This window comes from Camelus dromedarius, chromosome 34 (assembly GCF_036321535.1).
Source record: "Camelus dromedarius isolate mCamDro1 chromosome 34, mCamDro1.pat, whole genome shotgun sequence".
In the NCBI taxonomy this organism is placed as follows: domain Eukaryota; kingdom Metazoa; phylum Chordata; class Mammalia; order Artiodactyla; family Camelidae; genus Camelus; species Camelus dromedarius.
The window spans coordinates 11401535-11425401 of NC_087469.1; the positions used below are offsets into that span (position 1 = coordinate 11401535).

Sequence of the window (23867 nt, forward strand, 5' to 3'; positions counted from 1 at the left end):
TAGAAAAGATCTTGCCTGGAGACGGTATTTCGCCCTCGGCTCTGCCTCCAGCCCATTGCCTGTTTAAACGATGTCAACACCTTACATTGCCGAGCAGACACTTAACAACTACAGCTGAAGAATAGCTGCTGTTTGCAGATCACTGTGCTACCGAGGATGATAAAGCATGTTCCCTGCCTTAAGGAACTTAAAAATCTATTCAGGAGAGGGGGGAATAATGCACTTTAAAGAACAAGAGGACAATTACAAAATAACGTATCAACAAGTGAAAAATAATACCCTACAGAACTAATCAATTTTAAAATGAAATAGAATCGCAGCATTAAAAACAAATCTAATTGAAATGTCTGAATTGGAAATAAACTAGGCAAAAAATAAATAATGTCTCCTTTTCGTAAAGACGCATTGTTCTTATTTGAGAAGCACTAAGGTGATTTTACTTTGAGAAGAAATAAAAGAGAATGAATATGGAAGTTATCTTCAATCTCATTTTCGGTGGGAAGCTTGTTTAAATTTCATATTGGAAAGGCGAGGAGGAGTCGAGTGAAATAGTAAAACTGATCAAACAAGGTTTTTTTTTTTTGTGAGAGGTGAGTTTTGAAGGTAGCTCTTAGAAATATTGATTATTTGAAAGGAAAAGGCAGAACACGTGGGAGAAAAGAATAACAGATTCCATTTTCCCACAGTCTGGGAGAAGAGATAACCAGGCTTAAAAACTGAACAACAACTATTTCTAATCTCTGCTCCCCTGTCCGGAGACTTACCGAAATGTGCCCATCAATCAAGAGTGTCACGCACCCCTCCACAGAGATCTTGAGTGTCTGTGACATAACGGAATGAGATCTGGGTTTGATCCTAACTGAACCAGCGCTGGTGGCGTGACATTGAGCAAACTGTGTCACTTCTTTGAGCTTCTGCTGCCTCTATCTACCACACGTTACTAATAATTTCAACTCAGTGTGGTTATTGTATAAATAGTCTATGCCAGGTGCCTTAGTATCTGGCACCTGGTCATTCAGTAACTGGTAATTGCTATTGTTTTTGTTATTCTCTTAAGAAGCATTTTATAAATAAAATATCCGGGCATGTTAATGAAATGATGCACATAAAAGCCCTTGGAGCGCTCAGGAAAGGCACAGGACGGCGCCCGGCAGCTATTAGCACTCCAAACATTATTATCTGCTTTTCATCAGGAAGTCAGTGGGTTTTGACAACAGCTGATATCTGGGAAGTAACAAACTCACAGAACAAATAACCCACATCTACTTGCCACCATTCAGACAAGCTTGGAGGCTTGTTTATACAACAGATTTCTTCGGAAATAAAGAGTGAGCACATCTAGCCATTAGCATGTAGGGTAATCACCCAGCTGTCGTTGTCAGGTCTAATTAAGGTAGAGAAGGCGGCACCAGGCCAGTCAGTGCTTTACTGCGATGCTCGTTTCCTGATCAAGTTCTCCTGTGGGATGAGTTATTTACCCTTGATCATATCCACAGCCGTCAGGTTATTTTTCTCTTTCCACCCACGGAACGTCTGACTTCTTATCAGAGAGAAGCCAGACCATCCACTCAATTATTCTGCAAATCTGATAAGAGAAGGGAAGTCGATCTGTGAGGCTACCGGCACCCAGAATATTTCACAGGTCCGGAAGGAGGAAGACTTGGTTCCAGGAACTACTCTGAGGATGCAAGAGTCAGCAGGGGCATCCTGAAGTGGACCAAATTGAGAAACCTTTCCTGGAAGATGTTACTCTCTGTCTACTTACCCTTGGGTCTGAGTCATATCTATGCTTGATAGCCAGGGTTTTCTTTTTGTATATATCTCCACGGTTTTGATACATCTACAGTTAAAGCAGAAAGCGGTGACCAGACAGGAGCATAGGCTTTCTTATTATACCATTAAAGCCTCTTCTCTGGATCAGCACTGTTTTGGAAGATTGAGTTCATACACTGAGTACCCGTATCTCTATGACGTAGTCCACTTACTGGGGCAACACCCCACCAGGACGGTCATGACCAGATGCCAGCAGTTCCTTGGAACTCTTAGTCTAGACCAAGTGCAAGGTTAAGAGCACAAACTCCACCAAGTAGAGTTGTGTCTACAGATTGCAGAAAGAGCAGAAAATAGTCGCTGCTACCGACTGACGCTTCGTCGCAGGTATTTAACGTAACTTGATACCATTCCGCACCATCTCAAAGAGGATGAGCGGTTCTTCTCCGGTAGTAACAGCCATTATTTATTGAGTACCTGCTCTCAGCCGGGAAGTGTGCTTCACAGGTCTTATTTAATTTAATCTTCACAACTGCCATGAAAGACATTATTATTACCTCCAATTTGGAGAGAGGAAACCGACGCTCTGGGAGGTTGGTAGAGCCCCCGATACCTAGATTTCTCACTTCAGGACACACAGAAATAGGGGCATTTTCATCAGAAGTAAATTAGAAGTAGACTAGATACAAGGGGAAAGTTTGGGACAGTGAGTATTGTGAAATGTTGAAATGGTTCATCGTAAGAGTTGGTTATCACTTTCTTTTAACCTATGTAAGATTTGAAGGGTGGGGTTTATCATTATTGAGTGGACTAAAATTTCTTCCTTGAAGTGGAGCTGGGACTCCTTCGATTAATTCCCCACCAAATGTTTTTCCTCTTCACCTCTTTCCTCTAATGGCTGCACATTCTGCTCGGCTGTGATTAGCTCTACAATCCAGCCGTAAAGATTCCCAAATTCTTGATTGAAACCAGTAAAGGCTAAATTGCACACCGTTGGGCATGTGAGTTACACGGGATTGCTGTAACGTTTGAATGGAAGCAGCCCCCCCTGCTGCTCCCTGTTGCAAATTCCAGCCGCGTTAAAGACAGGCCAGGCCGGCCCGGAAAGGGTCCACGGGCTTGCTTGGGCCTTGGGGTCCCCAACGCCGACGGCAGCCTGAGTCTCCCGCTCTCTTGCAGCCCAAGCAGCTGTTCTGGAACAGTGACTGCACGCGGCGCTGCCGCTGTTTCCGGCGCAACCTGATCCAGTGCGACCCGCGCCATTGCAAGTCGGACGAGGAGTGCGCGCTGCGCAACGGCGTGCGCGGCTGCTTCCGCACCAAGACCTCCTACTGCCTGGCGGCTGGCGGCGGCGTCTTCCGCACCTTTGACGGCGCCTTCCTGCGCTTCCCGGCCAACTGCGCCTTCGTGCTCTCCACCATCTGCCAGAAGCTCCCCGACATCTCCTTCCAGCTCATCATCAACTTCGACAAGTGGTCGGCCCCCAACCTCACCATCATTTCGCCCGTCTACTTCTACATAAACGAGGAGCAGATTCTCATCAACGACCGCAACACTGTCAAGGTGACAACCTGTCGCCCGCCCTTAAGAAGCGTGCCCCGGAACGAGGGCCTGGCTAGGGGCCAGCTTGCTGTGGTTCTCCCAGATGACCAGGTTTGAGGGTAACAGGCCGTTGCTTCAGCTGTACAGCACACAGGGGACCAGACTTTAAAGAATAAAAGGGTAACCAGCCTAACCACGGGCCCTGGTTAGTCCTTCGCTGACAATTCCAAAGGCCTTGCAGGAAACGAACAATGCCTCAAGGCTGTAAGGTCGGCGTGGGTGCTAACAGAGCTTCAGGTGATAAAATGGGAGATAAGTCCCCTTTTACTCTGAATTAATATCCAAAAGGCATCTCATTCGTTTTTAGGAGCCTTTTAAATTATTCTTGGCTCTGCCCACCTGTACCAAGGCCCACTCTTTCATCTCTGCCATCCTTTCTAGAAGCTGAGGGAAGGCTAGTTTGCCTATAAACACAGCCACCTAAGTTAAAAAAAAAAAAAAAAAAAAGAGCTGGGTGGTCTCTTGGTATTAGAGCGCCCCCTATGCCGTGCCAAGGGAAAGAAAACAGAAGCCAAATACGGTGGATTTCTCTTAGGCAGGCTGCCTGGTTTCTTGTGACTCTTAGACATGTATGTAAATAAATGCCAATCTCCAACCCACCCTATAACCTGATACATGCTTCCAACCTGGATACCTCCCATCCTCCCATTTAAGAAGATAATCTGCTCTGAACTAGTGGCAGTTACTCCCAGTCTCTCAGCTAAACCAGGCTGGTCACAGCAGGTAGACCAGAACCATGGAGTCAGACCCCAGTGTTCTGGGTCCCGGTAGGGAGAGGCTGGGGAGAGCCAGCACATCCACATTAACGTTTTTGGTATTGAGTGTGATTGTATCTGCTTTCCACCACTGGCTCAGATAATCACACACTGGGAGTATCTTGACTTGAAGAGTCATCAAATAGCTTAGTATCCAGCATTAGGCAGAAAGCTGGCAGTATTTTGCAAGCTTAAAAGGAAGAGTGGATTTTAATACTGATTTTTAACTTCAGTGAAAGCTGCTGCTGTTTTTGACACTCCAATTTCTTTTGCAAATTGTCCCACATAGGCACAAATGCACTGGTCATGAATACAGCAGCTAGAAAGCGTTCGCCGGAGAGCAAAACTGACATTGTGCTGAATAAAATACCCCTAGTCATCAAAACAGTAAAGAATCATATTTTTAAAAGTCTTCTACTTTTTTTTTAAAGAAAATAAAGTCACTAATGACCTGGAGGTGGGGGTGGCGGGGAAGAACAATTTACTTTGTAAGTACAGGAAAGGTGTGTTACGTTCTGTCCTAAGGGCTAAGAAAAGAAATTGTTATAGAGCAAGAAAATGGCAAATGGAGAAAATGTTTACCTATAGGACCTCCGGGAGGGCAACTCCCGTTTGAACATTATATGCAGGGAAACAATAAACAAAGCAATGATCCCCAGATTCGTTTTAACTGTCTTAGACGCAGGACTGGGATTTCCTTTTCAGTAATTGGTTTACGCCGGGGAAAGTTTTATACAAAAATCCAGCCATTTGTTATGGGTTATACTTTTCTAACTTTTTTTAAATCTCTATGCCTCTATATTTTGCTTCTTTGGGGGCAAACTGTAAGATGAATGAGTTCTCTTAAATTCTAGAGGTCAGCAAAATACGGAATTCAGCCAGATTTATTTGCTGCCTGTTTTTGTAAATAAAGCTTTACTGAAACACAGCCTTGCTCATTTAGCTACTGTTATCCATGGCTGCTTTCCTTCCACACGGACAGAATTGAAAAGCGATGCAGATCATATGGGCCACAAAGCCTGAAATATTTACTCTGGCCCTTTCTGGTAAATGTTTGCCAACCTCTGCTTTAAGGGTAATTTACTTTTTCTTTATCCTTTAACAGGTGAATGGCACACAAGTGAATGTTCCGTTTATAACCGGGTTGGCAACCAAAATCTACAGCAGGGAGGGTTTCCTGGTGATTGACACCAGCCCTGACATCCAGATACACTATAATGGTTTCAACGTCATAAAAATCAGCATCAGTGAGAGGCTGCAGAACAAAGTGTGCGGCCTTTGTGGCAACTTCAATGGGGACTTAACTGATGATTATGTGACCCTGAGGGGAAAGCCGGTGGTGAGCAGCGTGGTGCTGGCCCAGAGCTGGAAAACCAACGGCATGCAGAAAAGGTGAGCGTTCCAGCCACCCGGCTCGGTGTCCCCGAGCCTCCGCCATCCCTGACAGGCTTTAAGGAGGAAGGCACCTTCCCCAGCACCACCTTTTCTCTCCTACAAAGAGCTGAGCCAAAGGTCTTTGGGATTTTCATCATACAAATAGGCACAGTAATTTCTTGAATGACAGAGGAAGGAACTGATCTTAGATGATAGAAGTCTAAATTTTGGCATCATCCAGCCCTTGACTAACCAGAAGAGTGTGCCTGGGATTGGAGCTCTGAAGCCTTGGCCAGCTGCCCAACTGGGACTGGGCACCTCTGCTGGGGGTGGGGTTAAGAGTTGGCCCAGGTGGGGAGGGTATAGCTCACTAGTAGAGTGTGTGCTTAGCATGCACCCGGTCCTGGGTTCAATCCCCAGTACCTCCATTAAAATAAATAAATAAACCTAACTACCCACCCCCAAAAACAAGACTTGACCCAGGAGAAGGGCTAGCCCTCGCTCCCAGTGCTGGGAAGCTTGGTGGTCGTTGTGAAGGTGCAGTTTAGTGGGAATCAAGAAAGCAGGAATCACCAAGGTTATGATCAGGCCCCTCTTTGGGCAACTGAGACAGAACGAATTAAACAAGTTATTCCAAGAGTGTTTAACTTAGGAACCCTCGGGGCTGCCGAATGATGTGAGTTCCTCTCTGGATCTATAGATAAGCTCCTCTTTCCTGGCATTTCTTTGCTTGGATCATGGCTGTGACGCGTTGTGCTTCGACACGCCAAACATCAGCTAAATACCCAGCTAAATGTGGAAGTGACACTCCAGACCCTCTCTGACCCTTCTGCAGGTGCAAACTGAATAACACCTCATAGATTAGACTGTCCTGTGAATTCTGGGGCCCAGAGCTGGAAAGATGAGGCAAGGTCTAGTCCAGTCTCTTCCTTTCCTAGGTTAAATGGAGGCTGCAGTGGAATAATTTACGTGAGGGGATCCTGTACGTGGCAAAGCCAAGATTGGATTCCAGAATTCCTAATGGGATACTTTCTCTAAAATGTCATTTATTGGGCCCACAGTTCGAAAAATGACTACTTTAGACATTTAGACTAAGCTCTTCTGGGGCTTCCAAAGATAAGCAAGGTTCCCTTCCTCCTGAGGAATTGTGATTCTGTTCGAGCTTCCTTTCCAGTTCTTTCTTCCTTTATAAATGATTTCAGACACCACTCTTCTTATGAAGCTTTTGCTTTTGGTCTCTGAAAGCTAAACTGGAACTGGTTTAGAAGCTTCTGGATTTCCTTTCAAATCTTTAATCCTTCCAACTGACCTTACGATTATTATTGGTTAATTAACCAATCATTATTAACATTATTGTTATTGGTTATTATATCAACATCTATTAATAGTCATTGTACCCATTATATCAGTCAGTTATCTCCAAGGTTAATGGTTATTATATCAATATTTACCTTTCGTGTGACACTTTGGCTACCAATTTATTATTTTGTTTTACCCTCACTTATCCCAGTGGTGTAACAATAGAAATTACCTGAGTTTCCTGAGGTCACAGAGCCGACTAGTGTTGGGATCAGCAGCCCCCACTAACCTCTGGGTTCGCAGAAGGGATAATGGCCATGGCCTTCCCGGCCACCGGACATCTCGGACGGCTGGCTGTGCTTCCCTCGGTCTGACCAGCCCTCTCGCCCCCAGCTGCAACGAGCTGCAGTTCTCACAGTACGCGGCCATGTGTGACAATGTGCAGATCCAGGAGCTGCAGGGCGACGGCTACTGCCTGAAGCTCACGGACATGAAGGGCTTCTTCCAGCCCTGCTACGGGCTGCTGGACCCCCTCCCCTTCTACGAGTCCTGCTACCTGGACGGCTGCTACAACCACAAGAAGTTCCAGCTCTGCGGCTCCCTGGCCGCCTACGGGGAGTCCTGCCGCTCCTTCGGGATCCTCAGCACCGAGTGGATCGAGAAGGAGAATTGCTGTAAGAGAATTATTTTATTTCTGCTGGCTCTCTTCTGAGTCAAAGGCACAGCTTTGCTGGTGGCATCACTTTGTCGAGGGCTGGCCGGCTGGTCTCCATCTTTACCCGTTGATCTCCCAGGGTTGGAGGGCAGAGAGCTGTGAGCTGATTTCACGAGGGGCACTTTCAGTGGAGCTCACTGCCTCCCAAGTAGAGGTTAATGGGGAAGGTGGACCATGAATCGAAACAGACTAAGACGTCCTGGTTTGAGGGACCTCTCTGGGACCTTAGTAGCTCTAAAATTTCCCTTCTTGACAAGTATTTCTTGAGCACCAACCATGAGGGGGCTGGGTGCTGGGAACAGAGGTAAATGGCTTGGACTCCACTCTTTATATAAAGATCCCCATGCTTGTGATTGTGAAACAGTGTCTGAGGAATTAAGAGTGTGTCTTCCATCTTCCCCACTTCCCTTCATCTGTGTGTGACCTTGGGCACACTTCAGCTGTGAAATGGGGGCGATGATACTTGGCTGGCTGAGTTTGCAAGGGTTGGAGGAGATAACGGCACCAAAGCATGAGGCACATAGCAAGGGTCTGATTACTAGCTTCTGTCATTATTTATTAAAGGCTGGCCTGTCTGTTCATTTGCATCTGCTACCTGACCATCATCAGTTCCACTGAAGTGGCAAGTCCAGAGTGTGACCACACGCTGCCTTGCGTTGGTGTGAAAATCAAGTTGTGCGTGTTTCTGTTTGTTTTCCTTTTTAGCAGGAGTGGTTGAAGATCCCTGTGTGGGGGCGGACTGTCCCAACAGAACCTGTGAGCTGGAAAACGGAGGCGAGCTGTGTGGCTGCATTGAGCCGCCTCCCTACGGAAACAGTGAGTGACACCTGCCACCACCGCCACCTCCCCTCCCGCCCCAGATGGGCCCAGACTGGCAGCCGCGTAGGAAAGCTCCCGAGTGGGAGCCAGAACATCCCATACTGTGGGTTAGAAACCAGAATCGCGAAGCTTTCACGAACATTTAAGCAGAAGAAGGAAGCAATCCGACCTCTTCAAAGTGGGCTAATGTTCATTTCCTCGTAGCTACATCCTTTTCTTCAATAAATGATAACACGCAAATTTGTACGTGTGTAGAATCAGCCAGCTCCAGCTGAGACCACGTTCAACATCAGAGAGCTCCAAATTGATCTCTTAGACTCATAGGGAGGTAAGATGGTTTGACGAAAACATGAAAGAATCAAGCCCAGAGTGCCAGGCACTTTAAGGTGTGCTGGAAGCCAGCTTTATCTGGTCAAGAATTGTTGAAGCAAACAGCAGGTCACTAGGACTCCAGCTCAGGTTCCTAATCGCAGCCCCCTGGAGGTAGGAATGACCTTGTCCCCTGGCCAAGTGCACCTGTCCTGTCGGCTGGAGGGGGAGCTGCTTTGCTTCCCAGCTCTGTGCCCTGGCCTGAGCCGAGGAACTCAGACGGCCCGTGCTACATTTAACATCCTCAGAGAATGAGAGCCTAGCTGACCAGAGGCTCCCCTGGAGGGGATGCGTGTGCTGTTCAGAGGCTTCCCCTGAGCAGATAAAAGCGTTTCTCTCTCTCTCTCTAGCGCTCATTAGCCTGTGTCTAGGTACTCACGGAAAATGTCGATTTGTGCATCCCATGTCAAAAAACAAGAGCTCCAAGTGCTGGCCTGGGTACCAGCTGGGCTGTGGGGTGTCCTGGCCAGGGCTGCTCTGAGCTGGGGTGCATTCTTTAGGCAGACCACAGCCAGCCAGATGCTGACGGAAAGTAGCTGCCACCAAGAGGGGCAGAAATCCTGAGTTTATGAAGGAAAAGTCAAAAGACGCTTCGTATAGCATTTTCATCTTCTAAAAAAGGCCCTGGCAGTGCCCAAGCGATCGCTTTGAATGAGGGCATTTACTCATTTACTTTGATCAAAGCCTCATCAGATACGCCGCGGCCTTTGTGGGAAGGTCGTTAGCCTCTTCTAAAGGGAATGGGGGTGCCTGGCCCCACCCCTGCAGCAAGCTGGACTCCCCCCAGCTTGCGTTTCAAAATGACTGTTCCCCACAGACTCCCATGACATCATTGACGCGGAGGTGACCTGCAAGGCAGCCCAGATGGAAGTGTCCATATCCAAGTGCAAACTCTTCCAGCTGGGCTTCGAGAGGGAGGGCGTGCGCGTCAACGACAGGCAGTGCACCGGCATCGAGGGTGAGGACTTCATCTCCTTCCAGATCAACAACACCAAAGGGAGCTGCGGAAACATCGTGCAGGTGAGAAACCGGGCCGGGAAGAGCGCCTGCCAGTGGTGGGGACAGCTCCGGGGTTTTGCACATCGCCTGTCCCTGAGGTATCTTCAGGGTGTTCTGCTTAGAAATACGCTCGTTGGAAAACAGCAAAAGAAAGACCGCTGGAGAATCAGCCCTGGTTGCAAAGTGGTTGACTGGACTGAAAACGTTCTCAGTGACATGCTTCCTTCCTTGGTTTACGCCATCGACGGGCAGCCTTTGCCCTGCATGTTGACAGTTTCTTGTTGTCTCTCTCATGCTTCTGGGTCAAGACAGCTAGGCTCAGCTTTTTCAGGGGATAAGGGTGCCACAGACATCATTTTCCCATTGGCTGCAAAAATACAGCAAAGTCACAACTTTTTGTGTCTGACCATCCAGTGTATAAGGTCAGCAGAGCATCTCGCCTCTCTTCTTCCTGCTTCTCCCAGTGATCTGTCTTTTTCTCAAAACTGTGTTCATTAACACTTTTATCGGGGAGTGAACGGAGTAAGATGGTGAAACGTGCATGTGTTCATTTTGGAACCTGTGGCGAATAATTGCAAGAGAAGGTTTCTGTTACCTCGGGATGGTGCTGCTTCCTGCCGTCCCGGCTTGGGCTCCCACAGGTAACCCGGGGCTGGCTGTAGTTAGACCTCAGTGGTACATGGAATCAGCCTCTGTGGGTATTGGAGGTTATCAGACTGAAGGATGCTGTTGACATCCCTTATAATACTTTTCTTCCCCTAGTAAATGCTGAGGCCAGTTCCGTCCTGATTCATACTGGCCTCTGGGTTGTGGATGGAAGGAAGCCATTTCTTCATTCTCAGGCTCATGGATTTGAAATGCAAGCCACGTACTCCTGCCCAGATTTAATGATTTCTGACCTCCCTTTGCCCTGCAGTCCAATGCCACTCATATCATGTATAAAAACACAATTTGGATCGAAAGTGCCAACAACACTGGCAACATCATCACCAGGGACAGGACGATCAGTGTGGAGTTTTCATGCGCTTACGAGCTGGATATCAAGGTTTCCTTGGATGCCGTTGTGAAGCCTATGTTAAGGTAGGGACTCTCATGGGGTCCACGGGTTGCTCCGTCTTTTTCTTGACAGTTAAGATTAACATAATCAAGATGGCTAGCATCTGTCTTTAAAGCACGAGGGAGAGAATAATGCATATTTCTGAACCCGAATGCCTTAGACCAGCACTGTTCGATAGAACTTTCTGCAGTGATGGAGATGTGCTGTATCTTACTGTCCAGTATGGTAGCTCTGTGTGGACGCTGAGCACTTGAAATGTGCTGGGGAGAGAGGGGGACTGAGGAGTTGAATTTCTAATTTAATTTTGATTTTAATTGCCACATGTACCATTAGACTTTACTACTATCTGCCTGGCCTTCCCGCTGCATTTTCAGCTTGGAGAGTGGTAGGTGATGGAATACGTAACGTTGCCGGGGGTTCCCCCGACTCACGACTGTCTCCCTCGCAGTGTCATTAACCTGACAGTTCCAACCCAGGAAGGCAGCTTCACCACCAAGATGGCGCTCTACAAAAACGCCTCCTACAAACACCCCTACCGCCAGGGCGAAGTGGTGCTGACGACGCGAGACGTGCTCTACGTGGGGGTCTTCGTGGTGGGAGCCGACGCCACGCAGCTGATCCTGACGCTGAACAAATGCTACGCCACCCCCTCCCGCGACAGCAACGACAAGCTCCGATACTTCATCATCGAAGGAGGGTGGGTGGCCGCCTTGTAGAGGACCGCCTCCGAGCCTGTGGGGTTCGATTTGGCCACATCCTTTTTTAGAGAAGGGAATGGGAACTCACCTTTGTCGACGAGCTACAGGGCCAGCTGTCTGCACCCGGGAGCTTGTCTAATGCTCATGACAACCCACGAGGGAGATATCAGAAGCCCCGTGTTATAGATGAGGAGGCGGAGCTTAGAGAGGTCAGGCAACCTGCTTAAGGTCACACAGCAGTTTAGTGGCAGATCACCAATTCATGTGGCATTAACTACCAAGTACTTTATTCTCAATGCGACCAAAGAGGGCATTCCGTCCTGCCTACTTTGAATTTCCGTTTGAAGGGGATTGTGGATTATCTGCAAATAAAAGGATGTAGCGAGAGTAAGTAAAGGTTGGTGAATAGGGCATCTGTCAAAATTTAAAAGGAATTAGAACAAATAAGCCATAAACAAGTGTCTTTACATGCAGCAGTATATACCCAGAACCTAGTATATTTCCTGACACACAGTGGTTATACCACAAAATTACTGAATGAAAGAATGAAAAAGAAAAAAAACCGGACTATTAACCAAGCAACAATAATGATAATTATCTTCATTTTTTAAAAAACATTTAACTGATTTTGTCAAGCAGCAATGATTTTTTAAACAGGTTTATTGCACATATAATTTATATACAAGAAAATGTACTTGCTCTAAGTATAAAATTCAATGATTTTTATTAAATTTGCAGAGGAGTGCAGCCATCATCATAATCTATTTTGGAACATTCCATCACCCCAGTACAAGGTTTCTTAAAGGAGATGACTGTATTAATCAAAATCCTTTCTATTACAAGTGGTAGAGACCATTTCAAACTAGTTTGTGCAAAAACAAGGCAGTTAATGGTTACAAAACCAAATCACAGGAGTAGATGTGGCTTCAGAGACGATTGGGTCCAGGGAGCCACCTGCTGTCAAAACTCCCTCTATTCCTTGTCTGTGTCTCTGTCTCTCACTGGCCTCGTTAGACACTGGCAGTCCTGGACTTGCATTGACAGCATTGCAACCACCAGGAGTGATATTCTTCTAACCCCAATTCAGGGAACCCCTGTGAAGGAATATGATTAGCCTTTCTTGAAACGATTTCCTCTTCTTTGTTTGGAGGAGATGCAGCATTAAATTGCCAGGTGTTGGGGAGGACAAAGTTTTTCTCAGTCCTTTTGGGGTTCCTGACTGAGTCTGAATGGACCAAGACAGATTAACAGGAGAAAAGCATACAAATTTATTTACTGTAAGTTAATATAAGGAAGCCTTCCTAAGGAAATGGAGACCTGAAGGAACAGTTAAAGCTGAGTAGTGATACGTTCGGTTTGATGAAGAGACAGTCGTGGAGAGAGATGACAGGTCAAAGATTATGGGGTGATTGGAGTAAACTGGGGGGAACTTAGCCAGACTGTTCAGATTCTTCTTCAGCCCCCCTTTGTCTTTGGAGACAAGGATGCTTCTTTCCTCCGGGCATCGGGAGGGTATTACTCACGTGAGGGTTTTGTGACCTGTTTCAGGGAGACAGAAGGGTCGGGGGTGGGGGGAAGTCAGAGTGACCTTCCTGCTTCTGCTATTTTCTCAAACCCCTTTAGTTTAAAATAGTCAATGTGCCAAGGCGTCAGATTTTGGGGTAGTGTTTCTTGGCTCCTATCCCAGGCCTGGGTCAGCACGCATCCGTGGGGTGGTGAGGAAGGTCTGTGGACACTGTAATTAGCTTTAAAGTTGGGGAGGGAAGGAATGGGTCCCCAAAAAAGAACGGTGCGGTTCTGGGTGGACATACAGCACATGGATATTTTGCAGATGAACAGGCTCAGAGAGGCCGGGTGCACAGCTCACCCAAGGCCATTGAATGAAAGAATGAAACCAGCAAGGGGCCGAGGAAGACTCCTTTCAGGTACCAGGACCCACCAACCCCGTAGCTGGCCAGGGGTGGATTGTGGCCTGGGTTGCTGAGGCATACTGTGGAATTTCTTTCAGCAAAGATCTCATTAAGACATTCATCTTTCTGAGTTGGTCTGTAGCCTCCCCGGAGGCAGAGGGAAGGACTTGGGGACCACGTGGTGTCTCACAGGCTCAGATGCTCGGGCTCAGGTCACAGGTCTCCGTTTCTCCTTGTGTCTCCCCTCCCCCACCACGGTCCTTTCCCAGAGTAAAAGGGCCACGATCTGAGCTGCCGGACAAATGCAAACCCAGGTGGTAGGGCTTTTGTCTCCTTCGAAGGATGCTGTTGCATTTAGCGTTTTTTAAAATAGTGTTTAATAGAGGTGACCAGGCGAGGGAGAGGGAGTGAGCGGGCGTGTTCGTAGACCTCAGCTTCCCCAGGGTGCGGACGAAGGTCTTCACGGTTCATCACATGGGAGAATCTGAATCCACGGGTCCTTCTGACCTTTCGTGGGGGGATGCGGGTAGTATGTTTTTCCAGTGAGAACTGATGGGAAGACATGCTCAGTGCTGAGTGGCTGAGCAGCCAAGTGGGTCTGCGTCAGAATTTGGGGGGTCAGCTGCTCCTCTCCAGCTGTGGGGGGCAGGGGCAGAGACACCACCACCATCTACCAGTGACGCAGAGGTCTGGGCACACAAAGGTCACTTCTCTGTTTCCTTCGTGTGCCCAGAGAGAGGAAAGGGCTTTTTTCTGACAGTGGATGAAGGATTCTGGTGCTGGGCTAGGTCGTCCCGCTAAGGCGGCACCCAGACCGCCTGTCCTGACTCCCCAGCGCCTTCCTTCTGCTTCATGCTTTTCTGACACTTGAACCTCAGGTCGCCTCTCTGGGAGCTGGGGGTCTGGTTAAGAGGGAAGATCGTCTGTGTGGGACTGGAGAATCCTTGAACCAATTTAGATGATTTGAATGAAAACACTGACAAAGAATGGCAAGGAAGTTTCTTTCAAAGCATTTAAGAGGCTATTGCCTTGAAGACTAATTACAAAACATAATAGGTGTGGGGCTGCTGAAGCGTAACTTCGATTTTATTTTATTTTTTTTATTTTATTTAACTCATTTTATTTCCCTTATCACTCAGCGATTCACTCCTGTGGGCCAGGGGAAGGCAACCTTCTATCTTGATTGTTTTAAAGAGCATCTTGGCTGCGAAGGGCCAACCTTGGCCGTGGCAGTAGAAGTCACGCATTCACTCATTGATTCCTCCAACAGAGATTTTTAAATACTTACTTCGTGCTCTTACAAGACACTTACTGTGTCTTGGAGACACAGTGAGGATTACCCCTTGATTCCCGCACTCCACGGGCTCAGCAGGGTGCTGTTGGCAAATCTAAGAAAAGCCACCAGTTCCTGCCTGGTCAGGGTGCACTGATCCAGGAGGAGGCGCCACAGGCTGACACTGGAGAAAGAGCAGGCGTTAGCGTGGGAAGAAGTACGGAGACCTCCAGGTGCAGGGCCATGATGGGAAAAGATCCTGGGGCGTAACAGACTGTGATCCGGGGAACCCTAACTAGGGAGGCGGGACGCCTGAGTCATTGCCTATTGGCTCAAAAGCACCAGGAGCGGAGGGCGGTGGCGGAGACGGGGTCCCTCCATCAAAACAACCCTTCAGCTCCTCTGCCACTGCGTTTCCTTCCTCCTCCATCTCCCCCCTGCTTTCACTTGCGGGAAGATTTCCCAACAGGGTTTGAAAAAGGGGCCCCTTGAGATTGCAGATACTACTACTAAACTAGATAAACAACAAGTTTCTGCTGTATACACAGGGGACTCTATTCAATATCTTGCAGTAACCTATAATGAAAAAGAACCAGAAAAGGAATATATGTATGTCTATGTATGACTGAAACATTATGCTGCACACCAGAAATTGACACAACATTGTGAACTGACTGTACTTCAATTTTTAAAAAAGGAAAAAAAGAAAAGAAAAAGGAGCCCCTCCCCAAATTAATAATTAACTGAAGAAAGTACAGAAGTAAGGACTCATCTCGTGTTTGTTAAATTCATATCAGGAAAACACAGCATCACAGAGGGAGGCAGGAGAAAGTGACCCGTGGGGAAACGGAGTGCCCACCCTCCAGTCATTTTTTTTTTCATTTGCAGTTAAGATGCTAATTTGAGATGCTCTTTGATGCTTTTCAAACAAACTATGAAACTGTAAGGGAGCCGTAATAACTCACAAACCCACAGGCTCTTGAGGTCACATTCAAATGCAAAGGCACTGTTACCCTTGGTGACGGCTTTGTGTGAAACATGAAAGTGTGAAGCAGAGAGTCCCTCTTTTTTCTGAACAGGTGTCAGAACATTAAAGACAACACCATCGGCATCGAGGAGAACGGCGTCTCCCTCACCTGTCGCTTTCACGTCACCGTCTTTAAGTTCATCGGGGATTACGATGAGGTCCATCTTCACTGCGCAGTGTCCCTCTGTGACTCAGAAAAGTACTCCTGCAAAGTAGTAAGTGAGAGTGTGAAAAGGAAACGCTTAGCTTTTTTTGTCACGGCCCCACTCTTCCCAGCGTGGGGGTGACCAACGCCAGGGTCTGCGGCCCTGCAGAGTTCTTTAGGACTCACCGCACCTGGCACGGGCTGAACCGGAACCACCCTCAGATGCCGAGGAGTGGCGGGCATCTTTGGTGGGGCAGTGAGAGAGAAAGCATGGCAGGATGATGACCATTTACTCCCTTCTCTCCAAAATGGCGACCTGGAGTAACATGAGACCAGGGTTTCTCGAACTTTGGCACTAGTGACATTTTGGACGAAGTGCCTCTTTGTTGTGGGGGTGGCCCAGTGCACTGGGTGAAGTTCAGCAGCATCCCTGGCCTCTGCCCCACTCACTGCCAGTAGCGCCACCTCCCCCCTTGCAACACCCAAAATGTCACCTGGCATTGCCAAATGTCCCCCAGGGGGCAAAACTGGACCTGTTTGAGAACCACTCCACCAGAGTCTCAAGGAGCCAGGCCACCCGCTTCTGAAGTGAGCAGTGGGGCCAAGCCCCCCTCCACGATAGAAGCAAACTCCTGGGCTCAGGGTACGCTTTATCCAGGTGTCCTTTAGACAGGAATTATCCCACAGGTCCTCCAGATCCACACCAGGGCCTGAGGCGCTCTCTGGAGGGGCTGGTGGGATGAGGTGACAAACTGATTGTCTCTCCCCTGCCAGGTCCACATCCCCATCATGTATGGCTCTGTCCCTAGGGTTCTATTGCACTGGTACCCGGTCCCTAACCTTTAACATTCCAGCTTCATGCTCCCTCCCACGTTTGCAGGATCGAGATGTGAATGATGGGCAGAGCTCCTTACAGATGCCGCGGTGTGTGTTACCATCTGATCTGATACGAGATCCTCATTCCTGGGAACGGAGCGTCTTTGACTCTAACTCTAGTGTGGAGAATATCTTTAATTCTGTTCAACATGAAGCTCCGAGTCCCAGTGGGCTCAATGATCAAGGATGCATTGGTTCTAATTAATCTGAGCTGCTGTGGTACCCGCGGCCAGAGCCACTGCCTCTTTCAGACGGGGAAACGTGGTAAAGAATGAGTTAGCAGCTTAATTGTGTGAAATTTTCCCTCTGGTTTTCTCTTTCAGCACTGCCCGCAAAATTCCAGGATCGCCATAGATTATATCAAAGAGCCTAAAGAACAGATCATTTCAGTGGGACCCATTAGGAGAAGAAGTATGTATGTCAGTGATTAAAACAGCGGGGTCTGACGCTTGGGCTTAACTCTTGGGTGTGTTTCCGGTGAATGAGGGGCCTGAAGACTCCAGCTAGGGAACCCCAGTTTGAGAAGACTGCCCGCTCCCAGAATGAAATCTGGTCCATCAAAAACCCACAACAGCAGCGGCTTTTCCTCTTCTTTTCCTCCTTAGAAGGGCCTCGCCCTTAGATACGACTTGACGAGTTGGACTGTGGGCAGGTAACCAGGCGGGCGGCTCTTTTTCAGGGCTGGACTGGTGTGAGGACAACGGAGGGTGTGAGCAGATTTGCACGAGCCGGGTGGACGGGCCTCTGTGCAGCTGCGTGACGGGAGCCCTGCAGGAGGACGGCAGGAGCTGCAGAGGTGAGCGCGCCTCGCGATCAGGGCTGGTGGCTGGGGCGCAGGGGGGCAGGACCGCTGAGAAGTCCAAAACTTAAGAAGGAAGGATGAGGAAAGCAGCCCAGGAATTCTAACGCCATTTTGGTTTTTTCGTTTCAACCTTTGGGCCCCTGCTCTTTTATCTAAAAGATAAAGTTGATTAAAAAAAAAAAGTTATCCAGTCATTTAAGGACCAAACACTGGCCTTGAATCTGGCCACCAGGTCTCCTTGGGCTGTGCCTGGGACTGGGGTGTTGGACCCAACAAACAAGACATCCTACAGCAGCCTTAGAACATGGTCCCCCTGGCACCCCCTGAGTTAGCAGGGCTCTTCGCAAGGTTGGGTTATTTCTGCTCCCTTGCTACCTCAGCCAAGGCCATTTGGATGAAGTGGGTCCTCAGCAATGAAGAAAGTGGATTCCTTCATTTTAAGACCACTCAGGTGTCTGATCCATGTCAAGCAGGTATTTGTTTTTCCCATAGGATTTACTATGTTCCTCTCTGTTCACAGCCTCTAATTCTTCCGTTGAACTTCAAGCGTGGACGCTGCTTCTCATTATGACCCAGATTTCATTATGGCATTTAGTCTATAAATCAGGCACGACCTCATAATTAACTCAAGGTTGCTACGTAAAGTACTGTGACTTACTTACTTCAACCCCCTGTAGGATAAAAGGTGTGTGCCCTTAAGTCAAAACCTATTGGAAATTGCCCACTATCTCAAAGTGATGCCACCTGCCCCAAACGGTCAGAGTTCCAGAAAAGAGGGAAATGCCAAGCTCCTCTTTCCAAGTACACAACGGGGCTTCTAAAAGCCAGTTGTGGAAAGCATACATCTTGCCTAAAATTTCCAAACAGTTGTCACTAGAAACTTTGGTTCACATGAAAAACTATTAAAGGAAAAAATTCTGGTTAAAGAAGTCTGACCGGAGATCTGACCAGAGAAATCTGTTCCATCAATGCTGTTTCTGGATCAGAGTTTTCACCAGGAGAAAGCCTGTTGGAAGGATTTTGAGGAGCAGTGACTGGAAGGTTTGACTCCCTCTAAGGGATCCCTCCGACGCTGGGAGGCACCTGACCTCTGCTGCGCCTCTGTTGCTCCCTCCTGTTTGTGACGAACCCCCTCCCTGCCCTCACGTCCTCCAGCCCCACCACGGCCGCGTGGCCACCGCGTATGTTGTTTGCAGCCCTGGGGAACCCACCCCACATCCGTCCCCTCAGATCCAAACTCTTCTTTTACAAATCAACCAAATAATTTGTCATGTGTTTTATGCTTCAATAAACTTTGTGTTCAAGTATTCTCATTCCTCGGTGGCTGGAATCATTCTTATCGGTGTTCAGCTCCGCACACTACATAGCACGCTCTGATTTTTTTTTTTTAAAAAGCCTCCACAACAGCAATTGGAACAGGTGGGCACTGCTGGCCAGAGCTTTGATGTGTTTTGTTATATGACTGTTTGCTGTACCAACAGAGCATTAGCAGGGCATTTATTAAGGTGCTGTGCAGACGAGAGGCCGGCAGTGTCCTCCTTTGTACGCGGTAGAAAACCCCACATTTACTCTAACTACAAAATGGAGGGCCTGGTAAATACACCCCTGGGGTGCCTCTCTTTTTAAGGTTAAAAACAAAGTAAATCCAACTTCAAGTTGATTTTGAAGTTGTTTTGGGCTTAAGCTGATGGCATTTTTGTCTTGTTCTGGGAACCCTGGGAAACACTTGAGCAGGAATCCTAGCGTCCTTGACCGTGGGTGCGGGGACGATTCCTGTCTTCCGTATGAAAGGCGCCACATCCCACTGAAGACGCAGGGTGTAGACTGAGTCTGCGCTGAGTGGCTTTGTTCTCCCAGCCCCACCGGGAGGGTCAGCAAGTTCTAGCTTAGCAGTCAGAGATGCTGTGTGGCCAAGAGGACAGCTGGTAACTGATGGAGAAAAAGATGCATCTGCTTCAACTCGGGCATCTTAGGACCTTGTGGGAAAATGCTGAGCACTGAGATGGATTCAGGAATCAAATCATCTGTTCTGGGTGAGACACAGCACCTCCTCTTCACCGTGATGGAAACTGATGTCACACAGGGGTTCCTTTTTCACATGAAAACCTCAACTCCGGACCCTCTCCCACTTCGAGATCAGCAGGTTCAGAGCTCATGCTCTGTTCTCACTTCCACAACCTGAGGTTTAGGCCTTCATCAGGCAGATTCTGAGTTGAACGCAATAATGCCTCATTTATTATTATTTTTTTTACTTGATTTCCTTAAACAAATTTTAACTAAAAACATACAAGGAGGAAATGTTTTCATACTTAGTAACTTCTCTCTATTAATCTTCATATCAAAGTCACTAGAAATTTCTAAATTAAAGACTATGATTGTTTTTTAGATTTTTAATTAAGTCCCTTCCTGCTGCACTTTTATTCTCAGCCTTTGGTTTTCTCACTTGGTCGACATCCTTGTCTGTCATCAGGACAGGCTAGGTTGTGGAGCCATGAGAGGAACCCCCAGAATCTCTGTGGCTTAAACAACAAAGGTCTTTCTCTTGCTCATGCCAGGGGGCCCTGATCCTTATTGCTACCCTGGGAGGGAGGCTGATGGAGATTTCATTATCTTTTCTCCTCTCAATAGAATTTATTGAACAATTTATCCTTTCCCCTAGGACCTGCGGTACCACCTTTACCCCTGTATCCTGTATCAAGTGTCAATCTCTGTGGTTCTGCTTGCGAGCTCCTGACTCCCCCTCCATGGGTTTATTTTGCTGTTCCTATGTCAGAGCTGCATTTTTTATTGATAACCGACACAGAACATCATTAGTTTCAGGTGTACAACCCAGTGATTCGATATGTGGATATACTAGGAAATTATCATCACAGCGACTCCACCCACTACCACACATAGTTACAATTTTTTTCCTGTGATGAGAACTTTTAAGATCTACTCTCTTAACAACTTTCAAATATGCAATGCAGTATTATCGATTACAGCCACCGCGCTGTACCTTACACCCAGGACGTGTTCGTTATATAACTGGAAGTCTGTTATCTTTTGACCCTCTTCACTGGTCTCACCCGGCCTCTGGCAACCACCAATCTGTTCTATGCATCTATAATTTCATTTGGGTTTTTTTTTTAGATTCCACATATAAGTGAGATCATACTGTATTTGTTTTTCTCTGTCTGACTTATTTCATCTAGCATAATACCTTCAAGGCCCATCCATCTTATTGCAAATGGCTGGACTTCCTTCTTTCTACAGTTGAGTAATATTCCATTGTATGTATGTGGGTGTATATATACATATATATGCACACTCATATATATACACTCATATTTATATATATATATATATATTCTTTATCCAGTCATCCATCGATGGACACTTAGGTTGTTTCCATATCTTGGTTATTGTAAATAATGCTGCTGTGAATGTGGGGGTACAGATATCTTTTTGAGTTAGTCTTCTCATCCCCTTTGGATAAATACCCAGAAGTGGAATTGCTGGATCATATGGTCGTTCTACTTTTAGTTTATGGAGGACTCACCGTACTGTTTTCCATAGCGGCTGCACCAATCTACATTCCCACCAGCTGAGGGCTCCCTTTTCTCCACACCCTCTCCAGCATTTGTTTCTTGATGCTTCATTATCTTTTGATGCTGCCAGCTCCACACACGGCTTCGGGGTTCACCTCTGCAAGGGGAGAGAGCGTAAAGAACCACACCCCAGAAGGGACATTTAACACTTCTGTTCCCATCTCACTGGGCAAAGCAAGTTCCACGGCTGTCACTACTTTCAGAGAGCAGGGAACTGCGAACTTCCTGGGAGCCTGGGAGGGAGGAGAACTGGAAACCCGTGGTGATGGCTGCCAAGCAGTCTTCCAGCCAGTCGTGCCTAACTGCATTCAGGAGAAACACATCTACAGAACTGAAAACAAACAGGACCCTTAGCCCACTGTCTGGAAGGCAGAAGAACGGGAAGATGTCCTGACCCTTCTATCCTTTCTCTGCTTGAAATAAATCATTCGATATCACACTACCTTCATCTTCCTCTCTGTAAAATGAGAACTTACAAGCTTCTTTTAAAATATTCTTAGGTTAGAAAATGACACTACCCAAACATAAACCATATGATAGCATATATTTAGATAGCTCCAGAACATCGCCTTCCCCTGCCGCTCAGAAAGATTTGCCTCGGGGCGGGGGGCAAAAGTGCATGCTTAGCAAAGGTTAAAAGGGAAGTTAATTGGGAATCTCATTAACTTGGTATTTGTCTGATAACAAAAGAGACAACATCCTGGGGTCTGGCATTTCTGACAATTGGGGATTCTATAATTAGTTTCTCAGCCAGGAGTAAGTATGCGCTCTATTCAAAGTCCTGATGCCAAAACGCGAGAGCAGTAATTGTTTCACATTGTCTAATAGTCTAGCTATTTTCAGAACCATCTGACATTTAGTGAGAGCTTGAAATCTAATAAAATTTCTTTCAACCAAAGAAATTAAGTAATTATCAAAGAATGACAATCATACAGGTTTAGAGTAATGAAGAATTACTTCTTTACTAAATCTGAATTCATTTAGCATCTACCCCATTCCGAACCTTCCAGTCTCTCTCCTAGAACCCAGGGGATATCTACACTCTGTATTTCGCTGCAATTTGGTCCTGGTTAGGAGAACATGATGGCATTTTTCAGGGCCCTGATTCACGGGCATCTGCGGCACAACTTGGTGAAAAGGAAGATCAAACAGCACCCTCTAGTGTCTGCTCTTTATTTTTGCATGAAACCCAAACGTATTGAACCACACCAACAAAAATATGATTTCTCCCTCTCCCTGAAACCTTAGATGTATATAGCTTAGAATATAGCTTTAGAGAACACATCAAATGCCAAGGACGTTTTTCTGGAGAACACTGTGAGATTTATTCATATGCACACAGTAAGCATCATTCTAGGAAAATACCAGCTCTTGGCACCCCATGCAAATTTTGCCCTTAATATCTGTTTCTCTAACGTGTTGACAAAAATAGCTGTCAGGAAAAATTAAGTGTCTCTTTAAAATGTTGAGAAATAAACAATCTGATCAAGAGAAACCATGAAATATTTAGCAGTCTTTCTTTTCCCCAACAGAATTGTGAAATACTCTCATATGCATGTAAAGCACCAGAACTATAACTCTGGTCTGACTAATGGAAGGCTCTGTCTGTGATGGTTTCATTATGTTTGCTGAAATATGATTCCCATGTAAGACAGCATCTCCATGGCAGAGGGACAGAGCTCTGTGTCTATAGATGGAAATAAGACACAAAAGACTCATCGTTCCATGAAGAACTCGGCAATCAAATGCTATTTGCTAAGGAAACAAATGGAGGAAGGATGCTCACTGTACATTTTGCCGTGTGTTTCTGTTTGCACGTCGCCTCTGGATTAGCTGCAGCTTTATTCATTGGCATAAAATATTGATGATGAAATAGTTCTGAACCTCAGACGTTCCCTCATCAGATAACGTAACAGTCCCTCATGCTCCTGTGGCATCTTTCATAACTGGTGCCTTCCTCCCTGTATTTACTATTGTTCAGTCCTAAATCACGCTGCATTCTGACAGAGAAATCAGAGGGAAAGCATTAGGTCGAAGTTATAATGGCATAAAGCACAAACTAAAGAAAAACGCAAACCCCCTCATATACGAGTGCTCCCGCTTGTAGGTTTATTTAGTCCTTTCCAACTCCTAATGAGACATATGAGAATGACGGCAGTCTTCTCTGTCTTTTCTGTCTTTTAAAAACAAAGAAACTGTGACACAGAATCCTCGATTCTGCAGCTCCCCACAACTCTTGAATTTCTTTGTGGAATAGTTTGGGGTGTAAAAATCCACTGATGGTACCCTATTTTAATTGGGCCAAAAATACAGGATTTTACTGAGAAGAGTAACATACTTAGTTACTTTAGGTCTTGATAATCTTGGCATTGGATCTATCTAGAACTCATGGAATTTTTCTGATTTAAACACTACATTCCCATAGACATATGCTTTGAAGTTAATTATATGTTAACCAAAGACAAAAAAAAAAAATCATGGTTCCTAGTATTTTCCTCTTTACCTGCCACAAATATCCTCAGTGCTACCAGCCATCCTGGTCCTTTAAGGCAGTTTACATATGTACATGGACCGTTCAAGTTGAGGAGTTACAATATATTCAATGACGCTCTCCACGAGCCTCTGAGTTGATGACTGCAAAATGCAAGAATAGCAGCGTCCCTGCAAAGGAGAGAGTCTGCTCTCCCGAAGAGTCCTGATCAGAAAGCAATTTGGCAAACTGATTTGACAAGGGAAAATGCCGGAACATATAATGTGAAAATGTCTGGGTGTTGTATCAGAATTGTC

At 46.6% G+C, this 23867-nt stretch overlaps 1 protein-coding gene and 1 long non-coding RNA gene across 2 annotated transcripts in view; one reads left to right on the forward strand and one right to left on the reverse strand.

Annotated features, from left to right (window-relative positions):
* The window catches only part of TECTA (tectorin alpha), a 65759-nt gene extending 46928 nt beyond the window's left edge, over nucleotides 1-18831 (forward strand). The window contains exons 13-23 of the mRNA XM_031443475.2: nucleotides 2950-3333; nucleotides 5233-5519; nucleotides 7179-7474; nucleotides 8221-8331; nucleotides 9521-9723; nucleotides 10619-10782; nucleotides 11208-11456; nucleotides 15720-15882; nucleotides 17012-17099; nucleotides 17368-17484; nucleotides 18011-18831. Coding sequence (XP_031299335.2) covers nucleotides 2950-3333; nucleotides 5233-5519; nucleotides 7179-7474; nucleotides 8221-8331; nucleotides 9521-9723; nucleotides 10619-10782; nucleotides 11208-11456; nucleotides 15720-15882; nucleotides 17012-17099; nucleotides 17368-17484; nucleotides 18011-18111 — 2163 coding nt within the window. The 3' untranslated portion in view covers nucleotides 18112-18831. The remainder of the gene's footprint in view (nucleotides 1-2949; nucleotides 3334-5232; nucleotides 5520-7178; nucleotides 7475-8220; nucleotides 8332-9520; nucleotides 9724-10618; nucleotides 10783-11207; nucleotides 11457-15719; nucleotides 15883-17011; nucleotides 17100-17367; nucleotides 17485-18010) is intronic.
* The window catches only part of LOC116150188 (uncharacterized), a 47177-nt gene continuing 35479 nt past the window's right edge, over nucleotides 12170-23867 (reverse strand). The window contains exons 3-5 of the long non-coding RNA XR_004133881.2: nucleotides 21032-21177; nucleotides 15777-15872; nucleotides 12170-12996 (exon numbers count right to left, since the gene is read on the reverse strand). This is a non-coding gene — a long non-coding RNA (uncharacterized LOC116150188). The remainder of the gene's footprint in view (nucleotides 12997-15776; nucleotides 15873-21031; nucleotides 21178-23867) is intronic.